The sequence below is a fragment of the Cherax quadricarinatus genome, chromosome 47 (genome assembly GCF_038502225.1).
Source record: "Cherax quadricarinatus isolate ZL_2023a chromosome 47, ASM3850222v1, whole genome shotgun sequence".
NCBI classification, from domain to species: Eukaryota; Metazoa; Arthropoda; class Malacostraca; order Decapoda; family Parastacidae; genus Cherax; species Cherax quadricarinatus.
The window spans coordinates 11,996,113-12,022,402 of NC_091338.1; the positions used below are offsets into that span (position 1 = coordinate 11,996,113).

Below are 26,290 nucleotides of genomic sequence, written 5' to 3' on the forward strand. Positions count from 1 at the left end.
TTGGGGACGTGAGGAGAGGTTACTGAGGTTGTGTTGGGGGACGTGAGGAGAGGTTACTGAGGTTGTGTTAGGGACGTGAGGAGAGGTTACTGAGGATGCGTTGAGGATGTGAGGAGAGGTTGGGACGTGAGGAGAGGTTACTGAGGTTGTGTTGGGGACGTGAGGAGAGGTTACTGAGGTTGTGCTGGGGGACGTGAGGAGAGGTTACTGAGGTTGTTTTGGGGAACGTGAGGAGAGGTTACTGAGGTTGTGTTGGGGGACGTGAGGAGAGGTTACTGAGGTTGTTGGGGAGGTGAGGAGAGGTTAGTGAGGTTATTGGGGAGGTGGAGAGATTAATGTGAGGTTGTGAAACTTTAATTGAAGAAGGTTTTATGATTAAAATATTTTAGTTGAGTCTAATTATGAGGTTGTGAGGTTATAGCGTAAATCGTGATGGTAAGACATTGATTATGAGGTTGATGGTGTAAATCATGACTGTAAGATTGTGAGGTTGATGGTGGCTCCGTTGAAGGTTCAACACACACACACACACACACACACACACACACACACACACACACACACACACACACACACACACACACACACACACAAACAAACACACATAGAATTCACACAGAATTCTTCGTCCGTAAGCCATGCGTGTTGTAAGAGGCGACTAAAATGCCGGGAGCAAGGGGCTAGTAACCCCTTCTCCTGTATATATTACTAAATGTAAAAGGAGAAACTTTGTTTTTCCTTTTGGGCCACCCCGCCTCGGTGGGATACGGCCGGTGTGTTGAAAGATATATATGTATATATATATATATATATATATATATATATATATATATATATATATATATATATATATATATATATATATATATATATATATATATTACCATAAATAATATTCGTATTTCTTACTGACTGGAGAAATGTGGGTGTGTGAGTGAGAAAGAGTGGCGGGTGAGAGCAGAAAGGTGAGATGAGAGAGAATAAATCACAAGTTTTCTCACCCGAGACCAAGTTGATGTATTCCTCAAGCAACTTATCACACCAGAAAATAGTGGTACATGGTGGTACATGGTATTACATGGTTGTACTTAGTAGTACATGGTGATACATGGTTGTACATGGTGGTACATGATGTTACATAGTGGTACATGGTGGTACATGGTATTACATGGTTGTACTTAGTAGTACATGGTGATACATGGTTGTACATGGTGGTACATGGTGGTACATGATGTTACATAGTGGTACATGGTGGTACATGGTATTACATGGTTGTACTTAGTAGTACATGGTGATACATGGTTGTACATGGTGGTACATGGTGGTACATGGTGGTACATGGTGGTACATGGTGATACATGGTTGTACATGGTGGTACATGGTGGTACATGGTGGTACATGGTGGTACATGGTGATACATGGTGGTACATGGTATTACATGGTTATACTTAGTAGTACATGGTGATACATGGTTGTACATGGTGATACATGGTTGTACATGGTTGTACATGGTGGTACATGGTGGTACATGATATTACATTGATGTTCATAGTGGTACATGGTTGTACCATGTATATATATATATATGTATATATATATATATATATATATATATATATATATATATATATATATATATATATATATATATATATATATATATATATATATATATATATATATATATATATATGTCGTGCCGAATATGTAAAACTGGTCAATTATCAAGAACTCATTTAGAATTAAGCCCTTTCTGAAATTTTCTCTTATGCGTTTAAAGATATATTTTATTTTAGCCTAACCCTACTAAATATATTTTAAATACATTTACAATAATTTAGTACTAAACAAACACAATCAAATAAATTTTTTTCGTTAGGTTCAGAATTATTTTGGCGAAATTATTGCATACACAAATTTTCACTTGTCCTGTATGGCAAGATGAGCGTTGCTATTTAAGCCAAAATCGCAAGTTCTGCCTATTCGGCACGACATATACATGTATATATATATAATATATATATACATGTATATATATATATAGTATATGTATATATATATATATATATATATATATATATATATATATACCTCGAAATACGGATGAATGAGATTATTGACTTTTGTTACAGAAGTGTCATTGGCTGAAAGTAGTCAATATCCAGAATATCAGAGACAGTTTACAATTTCTATAGACGCGTTTTCGGTCGAGTGAGTGAAAAATATTTGACTTGCGTGAAGTGAAAGTCACAGGAAAAATATCCTTCAACACAAAAAAAAAGTTTTCCCCCTGAGATGGGAAGAGAAATAAAAGTTGAATGAGTGTCTTGCGTAAAGCCGTGAAGTAAACAATGGCTTGGTTAGACGAGTGTGTGTTTAGTGGAAACATGGCGAGTGACGGTGTGTAGCCAAGACTCTGGAAACCTCAAGACGTGTACAACACTTCGACAGTATGTTTGGGCGTGCACAGTGGGCGGCAGTGACAGTGGGCGTGGTGTTGCTCGCCCACCTGCCCCTCACCACACAGCTCCCAGATGTCATCACGATAGGTAAGTACAGCAGTCTTGTATCCTGATCAGGATTTCAGTGTGAGTTATTTCCGTGTAGGAAAACAGCAGCTTAAAGGAACAGTGTTGATTGAATTACCGACGATATGTTATATAACTAATGCGAAATTTTATTGTGGCAACGTTTCGCTCTCCAGGAGCTTCATCAAGTATTAGTTGCACGTGTGTCCTTTTACTTAACTTGAGGAAATACCAAAGTACTCACTTACAAACATTTTTACTGAAGACGTTTTGGTTCTTGAAGGATCTTGATTACTTTAAATACATGTGTTTGAAGTAATCAAGGTCTCAGGATAGAAAATCCTTCGTGTTTACTTCGATCAAGGTATTTCCTTGTTTTAAATATTGGTGAGCGTGTGAAGGGTGCGTGTGTAGTCACATTTCGCTCAAGGAAAGCTTCATTAAGTCTACACAAATATCCCACTCATAGCAGAATGAAACTTATGACAACGTTTCGGTCCGACTTGGGTCATTAACTGTTAACTAGTTAATTGTCCAAGTCGGACCGAAACGTTGCCAAAAGTTTTATTCTCCTATGTGCGGGATATTTGTGTATTGTTCCAGTCACGGTATTGTACCATTATATTCTTCACTAATCCTATTTGATCGAAACGTTGTCTCAGTCAGAATTACTCACCGACAGAAACTGATATCGAAAATATTAAGTTACTCACTTGATAATTTAAGAAAAACTTCAGTTTAATCTGAATAAAGGCTGTACACACAGCAAGTTTTACTTTCTTAGGCTACACAGTTATATTGCTAGAATAGTACAAGTAAAACTGGTCTCTATACTTCAAAAAAAAAAAACTCTCACATAAGAAATGAAACTAATGAGTTTTCGGTCTGACTTTTTATAATTTAAAATTAGTCTCAGTTTCTCCTGGTTTGGGGTAGAGATGTATCGGATGTGAAAATTTAGATATCCGCGGATGCGGATGAGGATGTCTTACTTATTTTGCGGATGCGGATGCATATGTGGATATCTGTTGACAGCAAAATGCGGATGTGGATGCATATGCGGATATCTGTTGACAGCAAAATGCGGATGTGGATGCATATGCGGATATCTGTTGACAGCAAAATGCGGATGTGGATGCGGATATAAGAAATTGTGCGGATGTTCTGCGGGGTACTTCAGACCTCGTTAGGTCAGTTAATACAATGGTCGTAGTACATGTAAGAAAACCTTATGAAATACTCAGTGTTTCTTGGACACTATATGTACCAGTACTGTATATTAACATTTGCTGTTAGAAAAATAATATTGATATTTATACATCATTGTTAATAAAAAAAACGAATTTTATCTGTACTACAATACTGCTGCTGATGTATACACAATGATCATGTCTCTTCTCTCTCGCTCTGCTGGGTAACACAGACCCTAAAATGTTTGCTGGAAAAAGCAATGATTTCTTTATGAATGTCCTTCACTCTCAGTCTTCTAACTACATCGTGTTCATCGGTGTCATAAAGATGCCAGGGTTTGAGAAACGTCTACGCCCTTTGGGATCTCTGTATTTCCGTAATAACAAATTATCCGGTTCCCAGGTGTTTCAGCCTTCTCCGTCACGTTGCCAACATAGTGCCATGTTTTACAACCCCCAAATTTAATAAAATGGTAGTCATCCTGTTCTATGCTCTATACTGCAGTTTCTTCATCCTGGGACCTCAGTTTGCTCATCATCAAGCATATCCACATCTAGCTCATCCATGTATGAAAAGGAGCTGCTAGAATTGTCAAGGACGGGATCTCTTTGGGCACCGGTCTTTGGCCGTGTGCCTTGTGCTGCGGGCCTTGGTCTTACTGCTGATGAGGTGCTATTTCCTTCTAGAACACTGATACTTCTTCCTGCTGGTGCCTTAAGTGGCTTACACCCATAAGCTGTTTCCCTTGCGCTAGTTTCCCTTTTTTATATAATCCAGAAAAATGAGGCTAACCGACCTCCAGAAGCCACTTAACTTTCTCGTTTATATACAGCCATAATTTTTAATGGGGGTGGACCGGTAAGTCAGTGGAAGGCCTCGGTCAGATGACCAAAAGTTCCAGTGGTGGGTCATCATATGACTAAGACCGGCGTCAGGAAAAACTTGTCCAGTTTCTTGACAAACCTTATCTAACCTAACCCTCTGGTTCATTTCTCATTTTCTTCAGGGCACGTTCATGGTCGGGAGGGTATATGCCACAAACTCTGAATCCAGATGCCGCCACAGGCTCCCATTTATCCATTTGCTGCATGAGAGTCAGAAATAGTTTTGGTAGTGACCATTTATGGAAATATGTTACATACTTGCTCTTCACCTTCCTTCCAGTCAGTCAATACCTTTCTCCAGTCATATTTAAGAGGGTCGTACACGGGAACATCCAAGGGATACAGGATATACGTTGGGTTGGGTGGAAGAAAAAAACATTCTGCTGATATTCTGCTCTCACAGTTCCAGAACTTTATGATTAACGTCAGAGGCTAGGTTCAGCTCCGTGGAGCTAAACTCTTCTCCAGGCTATGGGACTGACCACCTCAAATACTTTTTTCTCCAAAGTTGATGAACTGATTACATCATCTTTATTGCATTACTACTGCTGTCTTTGTATTTGACTGAAGAAGCCTACTGTGTAGGCGAAACGTTTCGTCAATGAAGATACCCAACTGTTGCACATGTGTCTTAATCTTCAACTTGTCGGTATTTTATACCATTTTCAACACCATCCATTTTCTAATAGTCTTGAAGTCTTTCACCCTTGTAAACAACATACGGATCCAGGACTTGACTAGCAGAAGATGCATCATACATGATGGACTTCGAACTTTTGATGTTGTTCATTAAACTTTCAGTATGGTCTTCACCTCTCCTGAGGAGCTACAACTTGCCTCTTGGGTCGTCAGTTAGATTGGTTTCTTCGTGGGTGATGATCGTGCCGCCTGGAGGTACACCATCAATTTTCTGGTCAAGGCGATCGACGTAAGAAGAAACATTGGTTTCTATAACAGTTACACACTTTCGTGAGGTGTTTTGGCTGGTGCAAGTTGAGAGCAAATTTTCACATCTCTTCGGGAATCGACGCTTTTAATAAATGTCTGGAAGACTGTCGACAAACAGGTATAACTCTATGAGTGTGGTCCAGGTAATGTTTGACAGAATTTCTCACATCAGTAACATTGAAAACCATTCTAAAATCACCTAGAAAAGCTTCATTTAGCGCCTTTGCATTTTTTTTCTTTGTCATTTCGAAAGAGCTCTGGTTTTCCTTCCAGTTTTTCCAGTAACTTGTCTTAGGTATCTTGTACTGTTTCACTGCATAACTTGTGACATGTATCTTGACAATGCTATCAGGGCATTAACTATGTCCTCTCCAGAGTACTGCATCCTTGTGGTTTTCCTCATAATCGTGCACTCACTCCTGTAGACAAGAGAAACAGTTCTGCATGATACACAGTGTGGTATATAAGAATTAATATTGAAGGTCTCGTATAAATACTATATATATTTGCTCAGATGTAATATGACATAAAACAGAGTTAATAATAGAAGTCTCAAATGTCCCTTCAGAAGACTGAGAAGTAGAAGGTGAGGTAATCAGTCCCTCAGCCTAGCAGCGGGTGTGTAGTACCAGTCTTGATGAATCTGTTGTCATGTGCAGAAACGTATATATGAACGAAAGAGGAAACCTGTTAGTCCGTATATTTCGAGGTCCTCTTCAGATACAAAGAGCTGAGCAGAAGAGATCAGGTATTTATGCGAACACTTATACACTCGTGTATACACGTAAAAGGAGGAACGGGCGGAAATTACGGGGATACATAAGAAAGGACGGACGAATAGAGATACGTACGCACGGACGGAGAAAAATCCAAGATGAAGCGAAAGCTTAGTGAAAATGAAGGTCGCTGAGCACCCAGGTGGTGGGAACCCAGCCAGAGTAATGTTATTATGGTAATGTGCTACTGCGGTCGATGGTAGACACTGCTCCCTGAACCTGTGCTGGTGAGGGTGGTAAAAGGTGGTGAAAGTAGATTGTGGTGGTGGTAATGGGCGGTGAACGTAGACTGGTGGTGGTAATGGGCGGTGAACGTAGACTGGTGGTGGTAATGGGCGGTGAACGTAGACTGGTGGTGGTAATGGGCGGTGAAAGTAGATTGTGGCGGTGGTAATGGGCGGTGAAAGTAGATTGTAGTGGTGGTAATGGGTGGTGAAAGTAGATTGTGGTGGTTGTAATAGGCGGTGAAAGTAGATTGTGGCGGTGGTAATGGGCGGTGAACGTAGACTGGGGTGGTGGTAATGGGCGGTGAAAGTAGATTGTGGCGGTGGTAATGGGCGGTGAAAGTAGGTTGTGGTGGTAGTAATGGTTGGTGAAAGTAGATTGTGTTGGTGGTAATGGGCGGTGAAAGTAGATTGTGGTGGTGGTAATGGGCGGTGAACGTTAACTGTGGTGGTGGTAATGGGCGGTGAAAGTAGATTGTGGTGGTGGTAATGGGCGGTGAAAGTAGATTGTGGTGGTTGTAATAGGCGGTGAAAGTAGATTGTGGTGGTGGTAATGGGCGGTGAAAGTAGACTGTGGTGGTGGTAATGGGCGGTGAACGTAGACTGTGGTGGTGATAATGGGCGGTGAAAGTAGACTGTGGTGGTGGTAATGGGTGGTGAAAGTAGATTGTGGTGGTGGTAATAGGCGGTGAAAGTAGATTGTAGTGGTGGTAATGGGCGGTGAAAGTAGATTGTGGTGGTGGTAATGGGCGGTGAAAGTAGATTGTGGTGGTGGTAATGGGCGGTGAAAGTAGATTGTGGTGGTGGTAATGGGCGGTGAACGTAGATTGTGGTGGTGGTAATGGGCGGTGAAAGTAGATTGTGGTGGTGGTAATGGGCGGTGAAAGTAGATTGTGGTGGTGGTAATGGGCGGTGAACGTAGACTGTGGTGGTGGTAATGGGTGGTGAAAGTGGATTGTGGTGGTGGTAATGGGCGGTGAAAGTAGATTGTGGTGGTGGTAATGGGCGGTGAAAGTAGATTGTAGTGGTGGTAATGGGCGGTGAAAGTAGATTGTGGTGGTGGTAATGGGCGGTGAAAGTAGATTGTGGTGGTGGTAATCTGCGGTGAAAGTAGATTGTGGTGGTGGTAATCTGCGGTGAAAGTAGACTGTGGTGGTGGTAATCTGCGGTGAAAGTAGATTGTGGTGGTGGTAATCTGCGGTGAAAGTAGATTGTGGTGGTGGTAATCTGCGGTGAAAGTAGACTGTGGTGGTGGTAATGGGCGGTGAACGTAGACTGTGGTGGTGGTAATGGGTGGTGAAAGTGGATTGTGGTGGAAATGGGTGGCAGTAGTAATGGTAATGGATGGAGGTGTTGTCACGTACTTGTTAGTGTACTCTTTTCGACTCTGGTAATGCCTTTGTTTCCTCCGATCTTTTGTTGAGCCATTTCTCATGGGTTGTGTTGCTCCTGCAGTCATGTTACCTGTTCCGTTGCTATACGAATATCACATCTTTCTGATGTAGGTGTACAGCCATAGTCGAGTTACTTAGCTCTTTTAACTTTTAAGGTCTAAATAATAAGATACTACAAGGGCCTCAGTGGAAATAAGTCACTTTGTCTGACTTTTCTTGGGTTATCCTGCGTAATTTACAAATATGTTACTTATATATGATAATTTGTGTAGCTGTATTTATGTGTACCTGAACCGAAATATACTTCGATGTTGGTCTTAGATAATCTCTCAGTCTCTCTCCTCTCCCGTGCGTGTTCAGCTCTTGCTTTTCTGTTCGCTTTCTTTTTTTCTGTTGTTCTTTGCTTTCGATATTTTTTCCCCACTTTGTGTACTCTTAGCCTTGGGCTCTCTGGTTGTACCTGGGGCTCTCTGGTTGTACCTGGGGCTCTCTGGTTGTACCTGGGGCTCTCTGGTTGTACCTGGGGCTCTCTGGTTGTACTTGAGGCTCTCTGTTCTTACCACTGCTACTTATTCTTCTGGGTAAGAATATCGTCTTTGCCTGCTTGAATTTTATATCTCAATACTTTATCTCATTGTCATTCTTCTACTTTTGTTTTCCAATGCTCTGCATTCAGGAAGTCTCGCGTACTTGTGTATTTTTCACTTCTGAAGTCTGATTTCTCCCCTTTCTTTATCAGCTATGTTTCTTCCAATGTTTTCTCTTTTCCTGCTATCCTTCTCACAATGTTTTCTACCTTCCATTCCCTGCTACACTTCTCTCCTTGTTTATTTCCACAAGGTATCCGAGACTCAATACCATATGGTAGCCAGCACCCAGGGACCTCTGAGGTTCCCTTTCACTTACTCTCTTTGTAGTCGGCACCAGTCTGAAGGAAAATACTCGCTTTCCTAAGCTTCTTTCTATGATTGAGTGTGTGTGTGTGTGTGTGTGTGTGTGTGTGTGTGTGTGTGTGTGTGTGTGTGTGTGCTCACCTATTTGTGGTTGCAGGTGTCGATTCATAGCTCCTGACCCCGTGTGTGTTGGTGTGGGTGATAGAGAGAGAGAGAGAGAGAGAGAGAGAGAGAGAGAGAGAGAGAGCAGTTACTCATCCTTGTGGTGTTTGGATGCGTCTGCGGGCGCGTGAGTATGCAAATTTATTTAATTTTCTTGGAAGATAAGATGTTAGGAGGAAAGCTGGAGTGAAGCTGGTCCCGGACCTTACAGAATGATGTACACTTAAGCCAGTCGTTGAATACTGGCAAATAGTGTATGTGTGTGTGTGTGTGTGTGTGTGTGTGTGTGTGTGTGTGTGTGTGTGTGTGTGTCTGTGTGTGTCTGTGTGTGTGTGTGTACTCACCTAATTGTGGTTGCAGGGGTTGAGACTCAGCTCCTGGCCCCGCCTCTTCACTGATCGCTACTAGGTCCTCTCCCTCTCTGCTTCCTGAGCTTTGTCATACCTCTTCTTAAAACACTGTATGGTTTCTGCCTCCACTACTTCACTTGCTAGGCTATTCCACTTCCTGACGACTCTATGAATGAAGAAATACTTCCTAACGTCCCTGTGACTCGTCTGAGTCTTCAGCTTCCAGTTGTGACCCCTTGTTTCTGTGTCCCCTCCCTGGAACATCCTCTTTCTGTCCACCTTGTCTATTCCCCGCAGTATTTTGTATGTCGTTATCATGTCTCCCCTGACCCTTCTGTCCTCCAGTGTCGTCAGTCCGATTTCTCTCAACCTTTCCTCGTACGACATTCCCCTGAGCTCTGGGACTAGCCTTGTTGCAAACCTTTGTACTTTCTCTAACTTCTTGACGTGTGTGTGTGTGATTATGTTTGTCATTGTGAAGGTGGAGACCAAATCTGGGATCTATCTGGGGTAGTAGTGTTAATATTGCTTCTGTTATTGTTGTTGCTGCTGTTATTGTTGTTGCTGCTGTTATTGTTGTTGCTACTGTTATTGTTGTTGCTGCTATTGTTGTTGCTGCTGTTATTGTTGTTGCTGCTGTTATTGTTGTTGCTGCTGTTATTGTTGTTGCTGCTGTTATTGTTGTTGCCGCTGTTATTGTTGTTGCTGCTGTTATTGTTGTTGCTACTGTTATTGTTGTTGTTGCTGTTATTGTTGTTGTTGCTGTTATTGTTGTTGCTGCTGTTATTGTTGTTGCTACTGTTATTGTTGTTGTTGCTGTTATTGTTGTTGCTGCTGTTATTGTTGTTGCTGCTGTTATTGTTGTTGCTGCTGTTATTGTTGTTGCTGCTGTTATTGTTGTTGCTGCTGTTATTGTTGTTGCTGCTGTTATTGTTGTTGCCGTTGTTATTGTTGTTGCTGCTGTTATTGTTGTTGCTGCTGTTATTGTTGTTGTTGCTGTTATTGTTGTTGCTGCTGTTATTGTTGTTGCTGCTGTTATTGTTGTTGCCGTTGTTATTGTTGTTGCTGCTGTTATTGTTGTTGCTGCTGTTATTGTTGTTGCTGCTGTTATTGTTGTTGTTGCTGTTATTGTTGTTGCTACTGTTATTGTTGTTGCTGCTGTTATTGTTGTTGTTGCTGTTATTGTTGTTGCTGCTGTTATTGTTGTTGTTGCTGTTATTGTTGTTGTTGCTGTTATTGTTGTTGCTGCTGTTATTGTTGCTGTTACTGCTGCTGTTATTGTTGTTGCTGTTACTGCTGCTGTTATTGTTGTTGCTAGTATTGTTATTGTTGTTGCTGTTACTGCTGCTATTGTTGTTGCTGTTACTGCTGCTGTTATTGTTGTTGCCGCTGTTATTGTTGTTGCTGCTGTTATTGTTGTTGCTGCTGTTATGTTGCTAGTGTTGTTGCTGCTGCTGTTGGTGTTGCTAGTGTTATTGCTATTGTTGTTGCTAGTGTTGTTGCTGCTGCTGTTGGTGTTGCTAGTGCTATTGTTATTGTTGTTGCTAGTGTTGTTGCTGCTGCTGTTGGTGTTGCTAGTGCTATTGTTATTGTTGTTGCTAGTGTTGTTGCTGCTGTTGTTGGTGTTGGTGGTGTTGTTATTTTTGTTGTTGCTGTTATTGTTGTTGTTGCTGTTATTGTTGTTGCTGCTGTTATTGTTGTTGCTGCTGTTATTGTTGTTGATGTTATTATTGTTGCTGCTGTTATTGTTGTTGTTACTGTTATTGTTGATGCTACTGTTATTGTTGATGCTACTGTTATTGTTGATGCTACTGTTATTGTTGATGCTACTGTTATTGTTGATGCTACTGTTATTGTTGTTGCTACTGTTATTGTTGATGCTACTGTTATTGTTGATGCTACTGTTATTGTTGTTGTTGCTGTTATTGTTGTTGCTGCTGTTATTGTTGTTGTTGCTGTTATTGTTGTTGCTGCTGTTATTGTTGTTGCTGCTGTTATTGTTGTTGCTGCTGTTATTGTTGTTGCTGCTGTTATTGTTGTTGCTGCTGTTATTGTTGTTGCTGTTATTGTTGTTGCTGCTGTTATTGTTGTTGCTGCTGTTATTGTTGTTGCCGTTGTTATTGTTGTTGCTGCTGTTATTGTTGTTGCTGCTGTTATTGTTGTTGCTGCTGTTATTGTTGTTGCTGCTGTTATTGTTGTTGCTGCTGTTATTGTTGTTGCTTCTGTTATTGTTGTTGTTGCTGTTATTGTTGCTTCTGTTATTGTTGTTGCTGCTGTTATTGTTGTTGCTGCTGTTATTGTTGTTGTTGCTGTTATTGTTGTTGCTGCTGTTATTGTTGTTGCTGCTGTTATTGTTGTTGCTGCTGTTATTGTTGTTGCTGCTGTTATTGTTGTTGCTTCTGTTATTGTTGTTGCTGCTGTTATTGTTGTTGCTTCTGTTATTGTTGTTGCTGCTGTTATTGTTGTTGCTGCTGTTATTGTTGTTGCTGCTGTTATTGTTGTTGTTGCTGTTATTGTTGTTGCTTCTGTTATTGTTGTTGCCGCTGTTATTGTTGTTGTTGCTGTTATTGTTGTTACTGCTGTTATTGTTGTTGCTGCTGTTATTGTTGTTGCTGCTGTTGTTGTTGCTGCTGTTATTGTTGTTGCTGCTGTTATTGTTGTTGCTGCTGTTATTGTTGTTGCTGCTGTTGTTGTTGCTGCTGTTATTGTTGCTGCTGTTGTTGTTGTTGTTGCTGTTGTTGTTGCTGCTGTTATTGTTGTTGCTGCTGTTATTGTTGTTGCTGCTGTTATTGTTGTTGCTGCTGTTATTGTTGCTGCTGTTATTGTTGTTGCTGCTGTTATTGTTGTTGCTTCTGTTATTGTTGTTGCTGCTGTTATTGTTGTTGCTGCTGTTATTGTTGTTGCTGCTGTTATTGTTGTTGTTGCTGTTATTGTTGTTGCTGCTGTTATTGTTGTTGCTGCTGTTATTGTTGTTGCTTCTGTTATTGTTGTTGTTGCTGTTATTGTTGTTGCCGCTGTTATTGTTGTTGCCGCTGTTATTGTTGTTGCTGCTGTTATTGTTGTTGCTGCTGTTATTGTTGCTTCTGTTATTGTTGTTGCTGTTATTGTTGTTGCTGCTGTTATTGTTGTTGCTGCTGTTATTGTTGTTGCTGCTGTTATTGTTGTTGCTGCTGTTATTGTTGTTGCTGCTGTTATTGTTGTTGCTGCTGTTATTGTTGTTGTTGCTGTTATTGTTGTTGCTTCTGTTATTGTTGTTGCTGCTGTTATTGTTGTTGCTGCTGTTATTGTTGTTGCTGTTATTGTTGTTGCTGCTGTTATTGTTGTTACTGTTATTGTTGTTGCTGCTGTTATTGTTGTTGTTGCTGTTATTGTTGTTGCTGCTGTTATTCTTGTTGCTGTTATTGTTGTTGCTGCTGTTATTGTTGTTACTGTTATTGTTGTTGCTGCTGTTATTGTTGTTGTTGCTGTTATTGTTGTTGTTGCTGTTATTGTTGTTGCTGCTGTTATTCTTGTTGCTGTTATTGTTGTTGCTGCTGTTATTCTTGTTGCTGTTATTGTTGTTGTTGCTGTTATTGTTGTTACTGTTATTGTTGTTGCTGCTGTTATTGTTGTTGTTGCTGTTATTGTTGTTACTGTTATTGTTGTTGCTGCTGTTATTGTTGTTGCTGTTATTGTTGTTGCTGCTGTTATTGTTGTTGCTGCTGTTATTGTTGTTGCTGCTGTTATTGTTGTTGCTGCTGTTATTGTTGTTGTTGCTGTTATTGTTGTTACTGCTGTTATTGTTGTTGCTGCTGTTATTGTTGTTGCTGCTGTTATTGTTGTTGCCGCTGTTATTGTTGTTGCTGCTGTTATTGTTGTTGCTGCTGTTATTGTTGTTGCTGCTGTTATTGTTGTTGCTGCTGTTATTGTTGTTGTTGCTGTTATTGTTGTTGTTGCTGTTATTGTTGTTGCTGCTGTTATTGTTGTTGCTGCTGTTATTGTTGTTGCTGCTGTTATTGTTGTTGTTGCTGTTATTGTTGTTGTTGCTGTTATTGTTGTTGCTGCTGTTATTGTTGTTGCTGCTGTTATTGTTGTTGCTGCTGTTATTGTTGTTGCTGCTGTTATTGTTGTTGCTGTTATTGTTGTTGCTGCTGTTATTGTTGCTGCTGCTGTTATTATTGCTGCTGTTACTGTTGTTGCTGCTGTTATTGTTGTTGCTGTTATTGTTGTTGCTGCTGTTATTATTGTTGCTGCTGTTACTGTTGTTGCTGCTGTTATTGTTGCTGCTGTTACTGTTGTTGCTGCTGTTATTGTTGTTGCTGCTGTTATTGTTGTTGCTGTTGTTGTTGTTGTTGTTGTTACTGTTGTTGCTGGTGTTACTGTTGTTGCTGCTGTTATTGTTGTTGCTGCTGTTATTGTTGTTGCTGTTGTTGTTGTTGCTGCTGTTATTGTTGTTGCTGCTGTTACTGTTGTTGCTGCTGTTACCGTTGTTGTTGTTGTTACTGTTGTTGCTGCTGTTACCGTTGTTGTTGTTACTGTTGTTGCTGGTGTTACTGTTGTTGCTGCTGTTATTGTTGTTGCTGATGTTATTTTTGTTGTGCTGTTATTGTTGTTGCTGCTGTTGCTGTTGTTGCTGCTGTTACTGTTGTTGCTGCTGTTACTGTTGTTGCTGCTGTTACCGCTGTTGCTGCTGTTACTGTTATTGCTGTTGTTACTATTGTTGCTGCTGTTACCGTTGTTGCTGCTGTTACTGTTGTTGCTTCTGTTACTGTTGTTGCTGCTGTTACCGTTGTTGCTGCTGTTACTGTTGCTGCTGCTGATATTCTTGTTGCTGCTGTTACTGTTGTTGCTGCTGTTACTGTTGTTGCTGCTGTTACTTTTGTTGCTGATGTTACTGTTGTTGCTGCTCTCGCTGCTGATAACACTGCTGCTGCTGCAGCAGTCCCACAACACCTGGGGTCCCACAACACCTGGGGTCCCACAACACCTGGGGTCCCACAACGCCTGGGGTCCCACAACACCTGGGGTTCCACAACACCTGGGGTTCCACAACAACTGGGGTTCCCCAACAACTGGGGTTCCACAACACCTGGGGTCCCACAACAACTGGGGTTCCCCAACACCTGGGGTCCCACAACACCTGGGGTTCCATATTGCGACCCCTGAATGGGTCACAATGTGTATAATGTGTATTACCTGTTCATATAATTTTATATTGCTTATATTTGCGATATTAGTTAAATCGTAAATGTATTGCTTTATATTATTATTTGACTTAGTTATATTATTAGGTAGGATGTAACATTTATATATTATTCAGTGCTCTTAGTTCGAGTGTTAAGTAGCTGACAGCATTGTCTAACTACTGCAATTTTCACTCCGCTTGTTTCGCTGCCGGCTTCTGTATTGTTGGGCAGCAGCAGTCCACGGAGAGTCACGTGATCAGGGTGGGGTATCACACCTCACCTGGAGGGGAGTCGGCCTGGCCTGCGCTGGCTCTTGTCTGTTTGACGTTGCTTCCAACAAGATGTGCCTCTCCAGCTCTCCATTGCTGGCCCTTGTTGGAAGATCGTCTCTGTCGCTTTCTTGTTATTGGTTCTGTGTAACTCTGTTCACAGAACATAGCCTAGACTTAATAATAATAATATCTTTATTTATTACAAGTACATGTACAAGGTATACAGTCCTGGCTGACAACAATGACATACTACTATATAGAAACTCCCTTGTTATGCTCTGCATTTCGGGCAAATTAGGTCAGTGTCCCAGGATGCGACCCACACCAGTCGACTAACACCCAGGTACCCATTTTACTGATGGGGAACATAGACAACAGGTGGAAAGAAATACGCCCGATGTTTCTACTCTGGCTGGGAATCGAACCCAGGCCCTCGCCGTGTGAAGCGAGAGCGTTAGCCACCAGGCCACCAGAGCCACAACACCTGGGGTCCCACAACACCTGGGGTCCCACAACACCTGGAGTTCCACAACACCTGGGGTCCCACAACACCTGGGGTTCCACAGCACCTGGGGTCCCACAACACCTGGGGTCCCACAACACCTGGGGTCCCACAACACCTGGGGTCCCACAACACCTGGGGTCCCACAACACCTGGGGTCCCACAACATCTGGGGTTCCACAACACCTGGGGTTCCATAACACCTGGGGTTCCACAACACCTGGAGTTCCACAACACCTGGGGTTCCACAACACCTGGGGTTCTACAACAACTGGGGTCCCACAACACCTGGGGTTCCACAACACCTGGGGCTCCATAACACCTGGGGTTCCACAACACCTGGGGTTCCACAACACCTGGGGTTCCACAACACCTGGGGTTCCACAACACCTGGGGTTCCACAACACCTGGAGTTCCACATCACTTGGGGTTCCACAACACTTGGGGTCCCACAACAACTGGGGTTCCACAACACCTGGGGTTCCACAACACCTGGAGTTCCACATCACTTGGGGTTCCACAACACTTGGGGTCCCACAACAACTGGGGTTCCACAACACCTGGGGTTCCACAACACCTGGGGTTCCACATCACTTGGGGTTCCACAACACTTGGGGTCCCACAACAACTGGGGTTCCACAACACCTGGGGTTCCACAACACCTGGGGCTCCACATCACTTGGGGTTCCACAACACTTGGGGTCCCACAACACCTGGGGTTCCACAACACCTGGGGTTCCATAACACCTGGGGTTCCATAACACCTTGGGTTCCACAACACCTTGGGTTCCACAACACCTGGGGTTCCACAACACCTGGGGTTCCACAACACCTGGGGTTCCACATCACTTGGGGTTCCACAACACTTGGGGTCCCACAACAACTGGGGTTCCACAACACCTGGGGTTCCACCGCACATGCTGATCGCTGGAAAAAAACCTTTAGGGGATACGAGGGACGTTATTCTTTTCTGCAGTGTTAGTGGGCGGGTGTGTGGGTGGACGGGCGGGTGGGTGGGTGGGTGGGTGAGTGTGTGGGTGGACGGGTGGGTGAGTGGGCGGGTGGGTGAGTGTTCGGGTGAGTGGTCGGTCGGGGAGGCTGGTGTGTGGGTGGACGGGCGGGCGGGTGGGTGGGTGGACTGGCGGGTGGGTGGACGGGTGGGTGGGTGGACGGGCGGGTGGGTGGACGGGTGGGTGGGTGGACGGGTGGGTGGGTGGGTGTACTGGTCAGGGTAGAAATGCAAAAAAAGATCTTGGCTGCAGTATGACAGAAATTCAATTGGACGCATCGACGAGTGCCATTATTGTCACTGCTGAGCGACGAGTGCCATTGTCGGCACTGTTGAAGTGACGAGAGTGCCATTGTCGGCACTGTTGAAGTGACGAGAAGTGCTATTGTTGGCATTGTTGAAGTTAAGAGAGTGCCATAGTTAGCACTGTTGAAGTGACAAGTATCATTGTCGTTGGCACTTGTCGGAAGAGGTCAATTATTTAGATTATATCAAATTACTCTGTAAATAATTTCAGTGATGACTGTGAGTCACTGTGAGTCACTGTGAGACACTGGAAGAGGCACAATGTTTCCTCTTGCTGATAATCCTGACCACTACTTATTGTAATAATTAATAAATAGTGATCAAATAATATTGCCAGTGTTATTATGACTTATAAATGCTATTATAATTATAGTATCGTGATTATACAATTGTTTAGTATAATCTCAGTAATTTTTAATTTTGAGTAGTTAGCATGGTAAGTTAATAACAAAGATTAACCTCCCACAGTGCTGTTGTAATGACTAAACTCATACATAATAATCACACTTGTAATGTATACCAATATTTACAATTTAAGGTCATCCAGGGCAAGGATCAACATAACTCCCTTGTCTTACACCACTGTAATAATGTACCAATTTCTCAGCCTTGAACCTGAGGAATGGTACAGCCATTCTAGCAAATGTTCACTGGCCTGCTTCCCTCCTCCTGGGCTCACCCATGTCCTTGCCGAGATAATGGAGCCTTTCCAGAGCGAGGTGTACTGTCTTCACTCTCAATTTTAACACAGCACTCAGAGACGAAAAAGACATCTGCTATGCAGATGTCTTTTTTGTCTAGGGAGCTAGTAATTGACTAAGCAGTCAATTACTAGTCCCTGACCAATGTCAAAATAAAAGTCTTACTTTTAACACTTATATATATATATATATATATATATATATATATATATATATATATATATATATATATATATATATATATATATATATATATGTGTGTGTGTGTACTTAAAAATTTTCAAACAGGCGAAATTATTTACAAACTTTATCTCGACGTCCGCAGCAGGACTCGAACCTGCAAACTCTGCATCAGAGTTCACAGTACTTTATCATGACGCCAGACCCCAGAAAAGTATGGACGTCTAGCCGAACTAGATATCGTCTAGCTTCGGCTAGAACCCATACTTTTCTGGGGTCTGGCGCCATGATAAAGTACTGTGAACTCTGATGCGGAGTTTGCAAGTTCGAGTCCTGCTGCGGACGTATACCTGGAGAGGGTTTCAGGAATCAACGCCCTTACAGCCCGGTCTGTGACCAGGCCTCCTGGTAGACCAGGGTTTGATTCTACCTGGCTGTTTCTGCTGACCGATGTACAAACCACAGTCCGGCTGGTCAGGTACTGACTTGAGGTACCTGTCCAGTGCCTTCTTGAAGACAGCCAGGGGTCTTTCGATAATTCCCCTTATGTATGCTGGGAGACAATTGAATAGTCTTGGGGTCCTGACACTGTGCTGTCTGGGTGTACTCGTAGAGCTCCTGCTTTTCAAGGAGGGGGGGTGAAGTCGCAGCGTCTGCCGAATCTTTTGCTTACGTAGGGAGCGATTTTCGTGTGCAAATTTGGGACTGGTCCCTCTAGGATTTTCTACGCGTATATTATCATGTATCTTTCTCGCCTGCGTTCTAGCGAGTACAAATTAAGGGACCTCAACCGTTCCCAGTAATTTAAGTGTTTTATCGTACTTAGACGTGCAGTGAAAGTTCTCTGTACATTCTCCAGGTCTGAAATTTCGCATGCCTAGAAAGGGGCAGTTAGTGTAGAGCAATATTCCAGCCAAGAGAGAACAAGCGATTTGAGGAGATTCATCATTAGCTTGGCATCCCTAGTTTTGAAGTTTCTCATTATCCATCCTATCATTTTCCTAACAGATGTGGTAGATACATTGTTGTGGTCTTTGAAAGTGAGATCCTCTGACATTATCACTTCCAGGTTCTTCACATTAATTTTCTGCTCTATTGTATGGTTGGAATTTGTTTAATACCACGATTCAGTATTAATTTCCTCGGGTTTTCCATATCGGAGTAATTGAAAATTTCCTTCATCGAACTTCACATCGTTTTCTGCGGCCTATTTAAAGATTTTGTTGATGACTACTCTGAGATATTGCGAAGGACGAAAATATTTTAAGTAATGTGTGTACTGTATATGCATTTTTTTAGGCCTAGCTCTATTGCTCACTTAATATATGATAGTGTAAATATATTATAAGGCTTTTATATTAATTTGAAAGTGAAAAAAAAGGCTGTGTTTCACTTTACAGCGATTTCTGTTTTACAGCAGCAGCCCAGAACCTGACCTGCTGTATAAGCGGGGCCCTCCTGTACCTGTTTAACTTTCCTGTGCCTGCTGCCATTATTTTTTTTGATGTGTAAATAGTAACATACATTAGAATAGTTGAATCTGTGCCATAACTGGAGAACGTTATGTTCACCATTGGTGTTCTTTCCTGAACACAAGGTTCACGCTGGTGTTGTTACCTGAACACAAGGTTCATGCTGGTGTTGTTACCTGAACACAAGGTTCACGCTGGTGTTCTTTCCTGAACACAAGGTTCACGCTGGTGTTCTTTCCTGAACACAAGGTTCACGCTGGTGTTCTTTCTTGAACACAAGGTTCACGCTGGTGTTCTTTCTTGAACACAAGGTTCACGCTGGTGTTGTTACCTGAACACAAGGTTCACGCTGGTGTTGTTACCTGAACACAAGGTTCACGCTGGTGTTGTTACCTGAACACAAGGTTCACGCTGGTGTTACCTGAACACAAGGTTCACGCTGGTGTTACCTGAACACAAGGTTCACGCTGGTGTTCTTTTCTGAACACAAGGTTCACGCTGGTGTTCTTTCTTGAACACAAGGTTCACGCTGGTGTTCTTTCTTGAACACAAGGTTCACGCTGGTGTTCTTTCTTGAACACAAGGTTCACGCTGGTGTTCTTTCTTGAACACAAGGTTCACGCTGGTGTTCTTTCTTGAACACAAAGTTCACGCTGGTGTTCTTTCTTGAACACAAAGTTCACGCTGGTGTTCTTGAACACAAGGTTCACGCTGGTGTTCTTTCTTGAACACAAGGTTCACGATGGTGTTCTTTCTTGAACACAAGGTTCACGATGGTGTTCTTGAACACAAGGTTCATGATGGTGTTCTTTCTTGAACACAAGGTTCATGATGGTGTTCTTGAACACAAGGTTCACGATGGTGTTCTTGAACACAAGGTTCATGATGGTGTTCTTTCTTGAACACAAGGTTCACGATGGTGTTCTTGAACACAAGGTTCACGATGGTGTTCTTTCTTGAACACAAGGTTTACGATGGTGTTCTTGAACACAAGGTTCACGATGGTGTTCTTTCTTGAATACAAGGTTTACGATGGTGTTCTTGAACACAAGGTTCACGATGGTGTTCTTTCTTGAACACAAGGTTTACGATGGTGTTCTTGAACACAAGGTTCACGATGGTGTTCTTTCTTGAACACAAGGTTTACGATGGTGTTCTTGAACACAAGGTTCACGATGGTGTTCTTGAACACAAGGTTCACGATGGTGTTCTTTCTTGAACACAAGGTTTACGATGGTGTTCTTGAACACAAGGTTTACGATGGTGTTCTTGAACACAAGGTTCACGATGGTGTTCTTGAACACAAGGTTCATGATGGCGTTCTTTCTTGAACACAAGGTTCACGCTGGTGTTCTTGAACACAAGGTTCACGCTGGTGTTCTTTCTTGAACACAAGGTTCATGATGGTGTTCTTTCTTGAACACAAGGTTTACGATGGTGTTCTTTCTTGAACACAAAGTTCATGCTGGTGTTCTTTCTTGAACACAAGGTTCACGCTGGTGTTCTTTCCTGAACACAAGGTTCACGCTGGTGTTGTTACCTGAACACAAGGTTCACGCTGGTGTTCTTTCTTGAACACAAGGTTCACGCTGGTGTTCTTTCTTGAACACAAGGTTCACGCTGGTGTTCTTTCTTGAACACAAGGTTCATGCTGGTACTGGCTGCCAGGAGTCACAACTTAGATATAATATCTCATGTATTAAGGTTGTATAGGCTCAAATTTTGTTGGATTCTGCGCAGTAACTGGGAAACGCATCTTCTGGTCAGGATGAATCTTTTAGTGTTGATGTCGCGTCCTCAGAGAACACAAAGTCTTGATGTCAGCTTATGGAAGTTATCACCTGTTAATTTTATGAAATTGATTTCTGTGAAATAATTAGACAGTGTCACTTCTGTTCAGAAATAAATCTCACTAACATCATATTAAGCTTATTTACTCTAATTACTTTCTTAAAAACTTGTTTTTTCTTACTTGGAGAAAAGATTGAACTCATTTTAGTAACTGTAGTTTCCAATTTGCTTTTTTTTTTAGAAGAAATTCGGAAAATTGGTATTCTGGTTTTCGTACAATAATTTCTGAGTGTTGCATCTGATTAGCTTCAAGTCTTCCATCCTGATAACTTGGTAATGCAACTTCTGAGCGGCTTCAAGCTTAATGTACATTATCAACGTATGCTGCACTCTGCACTATTCCAGTCGCGTGTATTAAGGCAGAAGGGACTTGAGCTACCTTTCTCGGATCACCCAGACAACGAAATATATCTAATATTTGTTATTGTTATTATTATTATTATTATTATTATTATTATTATTATTATTATTATTATTATTATTTATTATAATTATTATTATTATTATTATTATTATTATTATTATTATTATTATTATTATTATTATTACTATTATTAGCAGAAGTAGTAGCAGCAGTAGTAGTAGGAGAAGTAGTGGTAGTAGTAGTAGTAGTAATGATAGTAGCAGTAGTAGTAGTAGCAGTGTTGGTAGAAGAATTAGTAGTAGCAGTAGTAGTGGTACTAGTAGTAGCGACAGTATTAGTAGTACATGTATTAGTAGTAGCGGTAGTTGCAGTGTTAGTGGTAGTAGCAGGAGTGGTGGTAGTAGCAGGAGTAATGGCAGTAGCAGAAGTAGTAGCAGCAGTATTGGTAGTAGTAGTATTAGTAGTAGAAGTAATAGTGATAGTAAGACTATTACGATGGTACTGTTAAGATCAGTCCAACAATCTCTATCACGTTTCTTCATGTTATCTGGTGAAGTCTTCACTGGAGTTCCTGTCTCCAGATGTCTCGCTCTCAGAAATAATACCTTATGGAAAATAGAACTGCAAAAGTTGGTTATTAATGCAGCTTACCTGGAAGTTTTGAGAAACTTTTGACTTCTCAGAGACAGGTACTGATCAACCCACTCCTAACCCTCTCTCCACACACACACACACACACACACACACACACACACACACACACACACACACACACACACACACACACACACACACACACACACAGCTACAGTACGAAAACGACATAGAATCGAAAGTCAAGTCTGACCCGAAGCTGTTGTATAGCCACATCAGAAGGAAAACAACAGTCAAGGACCAAGTAATCAGGCCGAGGAATTAAGGTGGGGAGTTCACAAGAAACGACCAAGAAGTATGTGAGGAGCTCAACATGAGATTTAAGGATGTATTTAGAGTGGATACAGAAAGGATTCCGGGAAGTCAAGAGATAAACCAACAAGGGATATACCAAAAAGTGCTGGATGAAATAAACACAACCAAGGAGGAGGTGAAGAAGCTATGTGAACTTTATATCGCAAAGGCGGTGGGACCGGGGCATCTCTCCGTGGGTCCTTAGAGAGGGAGCAGATCGCTGTGTGTGCCACTTACAATAGTCTTCAACATATCCACTGAAATTGGGCAACTACCTGAAGTATGAAAGATGGTAAATGTAGTACCAATTTTTAAAGTAGATAGACACGATGCATTAAACTACAGACCAGTGTCACTGACGTATATAGTATGCAAACTCATGGAGAAGATTATCAGGAGGAGAATGGTGGAGCACTTAGAAAGCTTATACACGAAAACCAGCAATGGAGTTTTATGACAAGGTAACGGAAGTACGACACTTGAGAGAGGGTTGTGTAGATTGCATTTTCTTGGACTGCAAGAAGGCCTTCGACACAGTTCCTCTCAAGAGATTAGTGCAAAAGCTAGAGGATCAGGCACGCATAACAGGAAAGACACTGCAGTGGATCAGAGATTACCTGACAGGGAGGCAACAACGAGTCATGGTACGTGACGAGGTGTCAGAGTGGGCGCCTGTGACGAGCGGGGTTCCAAATGGTCAGTCCTAGGACCAGTGCTGTTTTTGGTGTATGTGATTGACATGACGGAAGGGATAGATTCAGAAGTATCCCTGTTTACAGATGATGTGAAGTTAATGAGGAGAATTAAATCGGATGAGGATCAGACAGGACTACAAAGGGACCTGAACAGGCTGCAAGCCTGGTCCGGCAACCGGCTCCTCGGATTTAACCCCGCCAAATACAAAGTCATGAAGATCGGGGAAGGGCAAAGAAGACTGCAGATAGAGTATAGGCTAGGTGACCAAAGACTGCATATCTTACTCAAGGAAAAGGGTCTTGGGGTGAGTATAATACCGAGGACATCTCCTGAGGCGCACATCAACCAGATAAGTGCTGTAGCGTATGGGCGCCTCAAGTCGCGTTCAAGACTCTGTACACCGTGTACGTGAGGCCCATATTGGAGTATGCAGCACCATTTTGCAACCCACACCTGTTCAAACACGTTAAGAAATTAGAGAAAGTGCAAAGGTTTACAGCAAGACTAGTCCCAGAACTAAAAGGAATGTCCTATGAAGAAAAGTTAAGCGAAGTTGGCCTGACGACATTGGAGGACAGGAGGGTTAGGGAAGACATGATACCGACATATAAAATGCTGCGAGAAGTCAACATGGTGGAGAGAGACAGGATGTTCTAAAGATGGGGCACAGAAACGAGGAGTCACAATTGGAAGTTGAAGACTCAGATGATTCTGAGGGATGTTAGGAAGTACTACTTCAGTCATAGAGTTGTAAGGAAGTGGAACAGTCTGGAAAGTGACCTACTGGAGGCAGAAACCATACATAGTTTTAAAACGAGGTTTAATAAAGCACATAGAGCAGGGGAAGAGAGAGGACCTAGTAGGGATCAGTGAAGAGGCGGTGCCAAGAGCTATGAATCGACCCGTGCAACCACAATTAGGTGAGTACACTGTACACTTTGCACCACTGGATACTGGATATTGTACACACAACAAGAATAGAGGTAAAGAAACTACTCTGTGGTTTCCTTACATCGCGGACAATGACAGCTGATACTATCCCAGTGGATTCTGCAGAAGCACTGAACCACTAGCTACAAGAGAGTGCTAGTTTCATAAACAACAACCAGCACGGGTTTACAAGTACCAAATTTTGTCTGACAAATAGCTGGAGTTGTAGGAGAGAGTAGCAGTTGTGAGGCAGGAGAGAGATTTGATATTGTACTTCACAAGAGACTAAAACAATAACTTAAAGAACAAGTAGAAATAACAATGAATGTGTTTCATGTACCGTTTTGTGAGGAAGCTAAGAGTAAGTGGCTAAGGTGTCAGACAGTACTAATGCAATAAGTGGGGTTCCACAAGGGTTGATATCGGGACCAGTGCTGCCTCTCGTATGTGTGAGTGACATAAGAGAAGAGAGTCATTTATCTATGTTCGAAGATGTGAAATTAATTAAGGGACTAAAACTAATGAAGACAAACAAAAATTACAAATGAACCTGGACCAACTGCAAGAGGGGAACTTAAATAAATTTAATGTTCATAATCATAACCATAATTTTTAAAGGGGTAGACTGGTAAGCTAACGGAAGACCTCGGTCAGATGACCAAATGCTCCAGCTGCGGGGCTTCACTTCATTAACACCCGCGTCAGGAAACACTTGTCCTGTTTTCTGACCAGCCTTGCCTAAGCTAACCTGCAAGAAGGGTCGGACAAGTGGTTACTTAAATTTTACCAGCAAATCCAGGGTTATGGAAACTGGGGAAGCGGAAAAAGACCGGAAACTGAGTAGTATTGATTTAGGGAAGAGAGACTGCAGACCTCACTCAGAACAACCTAGGGGTGAGCACAGTGCTTGGTATATCGCCAGAGGATCACATCAACTAAATAATCTCTGCAACCAATGTGCATGTGATAATTGTAAGAGTACCCGTCAGGAACCTCAAAAAAAAAAGTAATTCACAACCAGATATATCCATCGTGGAGTATGCAGCACCAGCATTGAACCCACATTTAATTAAGTATATCCAGAGATTTAAGACACTGAAGAGGTTTGTACTGAGACTAGTACCAGAGCTCAGGGAATCTACGAGGAGAACTAAAGAAGCTGAACCTGAAGCTATAAGAGGATAGAGACATGATAACAACATACAAAATATTGATAGAATGTACAGGGATAGGCTCTTCGAGAGGCGAGAAATACAAGATGTCACAGGGACGTCCGAAGTATTTCTTCAGCTTCTAGGTGGTGAAGAAGTGCAGTGACCTGGATAACGAAATGAAGACAGACTCCGTGTGTTGTTTAGGAGGGAGTCGACTCACCAAGCGCCAGGCTAGGAGGCTGGGACACCATCAAAGATTCGATGCTTGCAACTAAAAATAGATGAGTACGAATAGGTAAATACACAGAAATGTCCCTTGGCTTGGTTGGCAGCGCACTCAGTTCACATACTGAGTGTCCGTGGCTCGACCCTCGGCACGAATGAAACGTTAGGCATGTTTCGTTACACTTGCTGCCCCTGTTCACCTAGCAGTCAATAGGTACCTAGGTGTTAGCTGATTGTTGTGGGTGGCATCTTGGGTATTGGTAGCATACCTTCGATAGGGCTGGGCTCTGACATGAGCTGAGGTAGGATACCAACTCTTAGTCTGGAAAAGTGATTTGTGTAAAAAACTCTCTCTCTCTCTCTCTCTCTCTCTCTCTCTCTCTCTCTCTCTCTCTCTCTCTCTCTCTCTCCCTCTCTCTCTCTTTGTCAAAGAAAATCTCCACGGTAATAGAATACATAGATATGGAGACAGCTTTAAAATAAACTGTTGGATAAGAGATTGTTAAGTATGATAGAGTCAGGTGGTGGCAGAGGTAACACTTCACCGTGTAAGTGCTCCCACCACTCACCTACAAGTAACACTTCACCGTGTAAGTGCTCCCACCACTCACCTACAAGTAACACTTCACCGTGTAAGTGCTCCCACCACTCACCTACAAGTAACACTTCACCGTGTAAGTGCTCCCACCACTCACCTACAAGTAACACTTCACCGTGTAAGTGCTCCCACCACTCACCTACAAGTAACACTTCACCGTGTAAGTGCTCCCACCACTCACCTACAAGTAACACTTCACCGTGTAAGTGCTCCCACCACTCACCTACAAGTAACACTTCACCGTGTAAGTGCTCCCACCACTCACCTACAAGTAACACTTCACCGTGTAAGTGCTCCCACCACTCACCTACAAGTAACACTTCACCGTGTAAGTGCTCCCACCACTCACCTACAAGTAACACTTCACCGTGTAAGTGCTCCCACCACTCACCTACAAGTAACACTTCACCGTGTAAGTGCTCCCACCACTCACCTACAAGTAACACTTCACCGTGTAAGTGCTCCCACCACTCACCTACAAGTAACACTTCACCGTGTAAGTGCTCCCACCACTCACCTACAAGTAACACTTCACCGTGTAAGTGCTCCCACCACTCACCTACAAGT

At 42.4% G+C, this 26,290-nt stretch overlaps 1 protein-coding gene across 5 annotated transcripts in view; it reads left to right on the plus strand.

Moving 5' to 3' along the window:
* LOC128696505 (glutamate receptor ionotropic, kainate 2-like) overlaps nt 1-26,290 on the plus strand; it is a 520,103-nt gene that overhangs the window by 41,404 nt on the left and 452,409 nt on the right. For all 5 annotated transcript variants that reach the window (XM_070094680.1, XM_070094682.1, XM_070094681.1 and 2 more), the window contains exon 2: nt 2,133-2,549. In XM_070094680.1, the coding sequence (XP_069950781.1) occupies nt 2,453-2,549 (97 nt within the window). In that variant the 5' untranslated portion in view covers nt 2,133-2,452. The remainder of the gene's footprint in view (nt 1-2,132; nt 2,550-26,290) is intronic.